At 35.5% G+C, this 6,383-nt stretch overlaps 1 protein-coding gene and 1 pseudogene across 2 annotated transcripts; one reads left to right on the top strand and one right to left on the bottom strand.

The window, feature by feature from the left end:
* Positions 1 to 558: 558 nt before the first annotated feature.
* Positions 559 to 5,040, top strand: LOC143545942 (uncharacterized; annotated as a pseudogene). The gene is made up of 7 exons (XR_013137532.1): positions 559 to 826; positions 1,858 to 2,105; positions 2,813 to 3,455; positions 3,892 to 4,022; positions 4,094 to 4,297; positions 4,393 to 4,593; positions 4,706 to 5,040. The product of XR_013137532.1 is annotated as an uncharacterized LOC143545942 (transcript).
* A 518-nt stretch (positions 5,041 to 5,558) lies between these two features.
* On the bottom strand, positions 5,559 to 5,867 carry LOC143545891 (putative histone H2A variant 3). The gene has a single exon (XM_077037680.1). It carries the CDS (start codon positions 5,865 to 5,867, stop codon positions 5,559 to 5,561), a length of 309 nt encoding a protein of 102 aa, XP_076893795.1.
* Positions 5,868 to 6,383: the final 516 nt, after the last annotated feature.

Here is a 6,383-nt window from a genome sequence, read left to right on the forward strand (position 1 = left end):
CACCTGTAGACTATAGCGAATTACAACTTAAAAAAGTTATCTGAGCTAGTTTAATATGAGATGGATGGAAATGCGATAAGTTTATTTTTATCCATGTACAAACTCAACGTATTCTATGTCTTGTATAACGACATGTTTTGTGTTTATGTTAAATTTGTTGTAGATGATAAAATGACACACCCCATACGCTATAAAAAATAATAGCATTGATCAAGATAGGCAGTGATGCATAGAATAGTTTAGTCATCTTCAAGGATCAATTTTAAGCTATAATAATGAAAATACAAGAAGAGAGACAACATAGGGTGTTTCTGTACATGTAACAATGTGATTATGCCTAAGACACCCTAAAATTTAATTCAATTACCCAAATTTGGTATGTAAAAGCCTCTTTTTAGTTAATTTGATGATAAAATGCATCCTTTTACTTATCATTACTTTTAAATCCGTACTTTTCCGTCTTCTCATCAATCCATTTTCTCATATCAGACAACACAAGATTAGCAGCATCGTCAGGCTCCCCCTGTATCAACGAATGATACATACCCTCATACAACAATGGCTACCGGCAAGGGCGGATTGTTCGAGAAGATGCGTCGATTCGTACGGACGATTCATTTCCTTATAGTAATGGTGGCATCGTTATTAATCCTATGGCTTCCAATTCTGGTTGCAATTGGTGATGTACTGGTTCCGTGTTATCTTATTTCGAGCTTTGTGTGCGTTAGGTGCTACAGTTTTAACGAGCATTTGCATCGGTACGATTTCAGAAGCTCGTTGACGGATGTTCCTCTCGTTTCGGCCATCAGATCTCTCATAATCACGTGTATGTTATTAGGTTAACTGTATATGTACCTGCATTGTGTTTGTGTTTGTTTATTTATGATGCATGTGAATGGACATGCAAGATGATAATAGCTGGATTTGAATTATACGGTTCCAAGGTATTAGGTGTTAGGATCTCAGTTTTCACACACATGCACAAATAGCTGCAGAAAAGATTGAACTCGGGAATGATTATGTGGTTTGATTACTGTGACTAATTTAGTAATTTATATCCACGTGCTGCAACCAGGATTTATTATTTAAGATGCTGAAGCATGAACATACTAGATGATGATAATATCTGGCTTTGATTTGTGCATTGACTTGTGTATTTTTGCACAATTTTGAACTTCAATCTAGCATAGGAACTGTTAAGATGTTGTAGAGTTGGTGCTTGGATGCGTTTTCTTAAATATGAAAGGCTTGCCTCAATTTTGAAGTTAAAAATTGACTAAAATTTGAAAGTAAAACGATAAATAGACGCCTAGCTTATCTAATCAGTTTTACGCGTTTTAGGATAAAAAAGGAAAGTACTAAAGATGACAAAATTGGCGGAAAATCTTGATTGACGAAATCAGGGCTTTAAATTAAGGAGTTTAGGTCTGAGAGTTGGGCCAAACCATCTATGACTGTTTGCCATATGATCTGGCTCGTTGAGTCCTTTCCGTCTACTGGTTATGGGCCCCGTAACTCCATTCCTAGCCCAAGTTGTGTCCGTTTGAAGTTTGGGCCTTTTCTGCCATGTTTCCGCTTATCCAACTGGTTCAAATAAGAGCCTGCAAACTCTTTGATCACTTCCTCATCATTAGGGATTCATGTAATTATGTGAAGTTAATTATAGCATTCATCAATGAAACTAACTGCCCCAGCTTTGAATATAGTTATTAGTTTCTATTTGATCTAGATACATGTTATAATTCCGAAATTCGCTTATAGATATGTGTGGAAACTATTTGATTTAGATATGATTCATCTAGCCTTGTTTTTGAGATCTTTGTCATGTTTTATAACCTTTTTTCAAATTGATTGCAGGTGTTTATATGATATATGATGGGCAATATCTTGGAACGGTGACATTATGCTCTATTATTTCAATACTTGTTTTATCAGTCAAAGCGTGTGTGTTCACTGTAAATTCTCAAATTGAGGCTGAAAATTCATCTTCTCTTTCAAATCAAAGGCTTCATTTGAAGAAATCATGGGGGATGAATGTATTATTCTTGTCATCTGTGGTTTTTGCTCTTGGACACACAGTTATTGCTTACAGAACAAGTTGTAGAGCATGAAGAAAGCTTATGTTTAATCGAGTCGATCCTGGTTCAGTACGTTTAATAATATAGAAAAAAAATTCATTTCGAGAGATCGCAGTTTTGACCCGTTTACTTAATAATAAGCTGATTCGGGTTATAGTTAGGCTTGTATATGAACACTAACGGAGCATGTTTGTGTTTGCTTGTTTAACTTTAACCGAAAAAGTGTTCAACAATGAAATATTAAAAGAACGAAGTTTTCTTGCATGTGTTCATTCATTAAAAAATGTTTATATTCATTCGTTAAGAGCATAAACGAATGGTTCACGAACGTAAATGAATGAACCTAACTGAACATTGATAAATGAACGTAACTGAGCAAAACTAGTAAAAACTTAAAAGTAACATGAATAACACTGTGTTGGGCTTAAAAAGTTACTATAACTGTACTAAGTTATCATGGGCCAAAAAATTTTAATGAATATATTAACGAGCGTAAACAAACAAACGAACGAACATAAACAAATTTAAATGAATATTCACGAACATAAATGAACGAACGAGACATGTGTTCATGTTTGTTCGTTTAACTAAACGAACTTTCCCCTGAACGGCTCACGAACTGTTCACTAAGTTTGTTTACAGACTTACTTTCTAGAATAGGCTTTAATATGTGTTGAATGCAAATATGCAATGAAAACTGTTTTTTTGTAAATTATTTTCTTACTACTTTACAGGCTTTTTTGAGCAAAATTTTATCTTTCATCGGTTACGCTACGCGATCTTCAACTCATGCTGACATGTCACGGAAACGTAACAAGAAGAATAAATGGAAATCATCGCGTGCAGGTCACAATAACCGAGAACTACCAGTCCGCTTATTAGCTGACATGGACAGTTTATTCATGAGTTGGAATAATCTCACAATACATTACAAACTTAACGTACCAAATCCACCATCTAGAACTTTATCTTCAACGAATCTACTAGATGATCAATCTTAAATATCAGTTCCAAAAACCCAACACCATCTTAGAAGGAGTTATAGTATTCAATTTGAAGATTCTTCTTTATATACTCCATTGTTAGGCGGGACGGATTCCCATGAAGAAATGTCAGTTCTTAATGTAGATGAAGGGAATAACGGGTATGCTTCAAGTAAACTGTTACAAAAGGATGCAAGTGGGAAATTTGGGGTGGTTTTGGTGCATGGTTTTGGCGGTGGAGTGTTTTCCTGGCGGCATGTGATGGCAGTGATGTCTCGCCAGGTGAATTGTGTTGTTGCTGCGTTTGACCGGCCGGGTTGGGGGTTGACTTCTAGACCGAGGCGGGAGGATTGGGAGGCGAATAAGCTGCCTAATCCTTACATGCTTGATACACAGATAATGCGTTAGTTATGATTACAAAAACATGGTTATTACATGCTTCACAAATTTTATTAACTTCATTTCGCATGCACTTATCTGTAAAAACTAACGCCCGTCCATTCCAAGGACTATCCGTGTTGGCGTGTTATGTCTTGGAAAACAGTGGGGAGCATACATGTAATTTCTCAAACTTAAGAATCAAACTAGCAGTTTAGGCAAACCACATGGACCATCCGAGTAATTAACTCAGAGTTGAATTTGAATGATTTAGGAGTCTATATACTTATAATTTAGTATTGCTTATCCATAATTACAGTTTTAAAGTAGATAAGCATATCATATATTATAATATATCAGCTTCAAAACTAGGATTAGTCGAGTGTTATGCTTGATTTGATTATGCATTCTGTCATTATTTTTTTATATTAAATGATGAAAAAAGTATTTCTAGGTTGACATGCTGATCTCTTTCTGTAAAGAAATCGGGTTTTCTTCTGTGGTGCTTGTTGGTCACGATGATGGCGGTCTTCTTGCATTAAAGGCTGCACAAAGAGTCCAGTCATCAGCAAATTCTGTTGATGTAAGTTAATAACATTTGTCAAATCAGGTCACTAAAAGTTACAAATGTGTCAAATTAGACTGTTTTTTCAGGTCAAAATTAAGGGGGTGGTATTGCTTACGGTAAGCTTATCAAGAGAAGTGGTCCCCGGGTTGGCTAGAATACTCATGCGCACATCTCTTGGGAAGAAAAACTTGGTTCATTCTTTACTCAGGACCGAAATTAGTCAAGTTGTTAACCGAAGAGCGTGGTATGGTGCTACAAAACTAACAAGCGATGTTTTAAGCCTCTACAAGGTAATGAATGCACAAGCATATGATTGTGCTAATCATATTACCAAAGTCTATAGCATATTTTCTTATCACTATATTACTACTTTTGCCTGATGTAGGCCCCGCTATATGTTGAAGGATGGGATACGTCGTTGTATGAAATTGGTAAATTATCATCTGATACGGTCCTCACCGAAGAAAATGCATCCTCATTAGTGAAAGCACTTGAAGACACCCCGGTTATGGTTATTGCAGGATCTGAGGATGCTCTTGTTCCTCTTAAATCTGTTCAAACCATGGCATCTAAATTTGTAAATTCTGTGCGTATATTTGATCCCTGTCATTTTCTCTAATTTACAAGAAAATTTTTATGTTTATACGGCCATTTTAAATATTGTTTGATGATGACCTGCGAAATGTATAATTATGCAGAGACTAGTTGTGATATCGGGTTGTGGTCATCTTCCTCATGAGGAGTGCCCCAAGGTGTTGCTTGCAGCAATGTTACCCTTCATCAGTAAAATATCAAGTAAGACAGATAAATAGTTTCTTTTTTTTCTTTTAATGAAGTTATGTAGTAGGGTTTGTATTGTATGGTTCAACTGAAATCACACCTCTCTCCCTCTCTTTCTCTCTATATATGTATATGCTGGTTAATTATCGTAAGCGAGTTTGGAGAGGAGTCGACATTATGCATACTTTTTACTTTTTAGATTGTTAAGTCGATCATTTGGTTTAAGCCAAGTTATCATTAATTTTCAGAATATTATGGGTTTTTTTTCCATGTTTAGGGCTGTAATGAACGAACTATTTGGCAGGAAATTTCGTTTTAAATAAACATGAAAAACATTTTATGTTCATTTATTTAAATAAGCTAACACAAACATGGCCTCGTTCATTGATTTACGTTTGTGACATTCGATTATGTTGATTCATATTATGGATAAGGTTTGTTCATTTTTGCATATTTACGAACAAAAACTTTACTCCACACAAATAAGACAAGAGCTTACTTACATGTCACACTCCTTTGCAAAGGAACACAAACAAAACTTAGTTAGGAGTGTGCTTTTGGGGTAGTTAAGAGTGTGCTTTTGGACCACTATGTTTTATGATCCTTGGTGTGTACAAAAACTGTACCGTACCAAAATATTTATCGTGCTCTTCCTCAAACATAAAAAGAACCACAAACTTCAAAGTTTGTAAATATTTGACATTTAAAGATACATATAGAACCATACTAAGGGTCTTAAAAATAGCATAAAATATAAACTAATAACCACTTTTACTCTTTAGAAGACTTGTTGATGAGTGACTTGTGAATGTGAGGGATAACACCACCACCAGCAATGGTTCCTTTTATGAGAGTGTCAAGTTCCTCATCTCCTCTAATAGCAAGCTGCAGATGGCGTGGCGTTATGCGTTTCACCTTCAAGTCCTTGCTGGCATTGCCAGCCAACTCCAGCACTTCCGCTGTTAGGTATTCTAGGATAGCTGCTGTGTACACAGCAGCTGTTGCTCCAACTCTTCCACTAGCAGAAACTCTAGTTTTCAGAAGACGGTGAACTCGACCCACTGGGAACTGCAGACACATATTGCATCATTGATATTAGGTTTATGTTTGTGTTGAATCAGGTCGTTTTAAAACGGGTCTGAAGTTCAAGTCACTTTTCTCTTTTGAGCCACACTTACAAAAATAATGTCATTAAAATATAAATAGGCTTCACGGCTTACTGTAACCGTTTGTCCCGTTCAACAAGTAACTTTGAGCCCAGTTGACCCGTTTCAATGGAAATTGACCCATTTACGGTACCAAAAACCATAAAAACTAATAACTTTATTTAGCACTTAACCCAAAATGATAGCATATAAATCTCCATTGATCTATCTATGAATGCCTATGAAATCAGCTGATATAAAAGCTTGAATTGATCTTAAAAATTGTAAAAAAAGCATAAAAGAAGTTGGACTGTATGACATGCGACAACATATTAAGAGATAATAATCCAATAATTCTTCTGTTTCTATTCTAAGAAGTGAACAAAAGTTTAGCTTTTGCAAGAATCTGAAAAAACTTGAAGATTACAATTGAATCACATTCTGAGAAGAA

This window comes from Bidens hawaiensis, unplaced genomic scaffold, assembly GCF_021521415.1.
Source record: "Bidens hawaiensis isolate Kalapana, Puna unplaced genomic scaffold, B.hawaiensis_p1.1 tig00014098_1, whole genome shotgun sequence".
NCBI lineage: Eukaryota > Viridiplantae > Streptophyta > Magnoliopsida > Asterales > Asteraceae > Bidens > Bidens hawaiensis.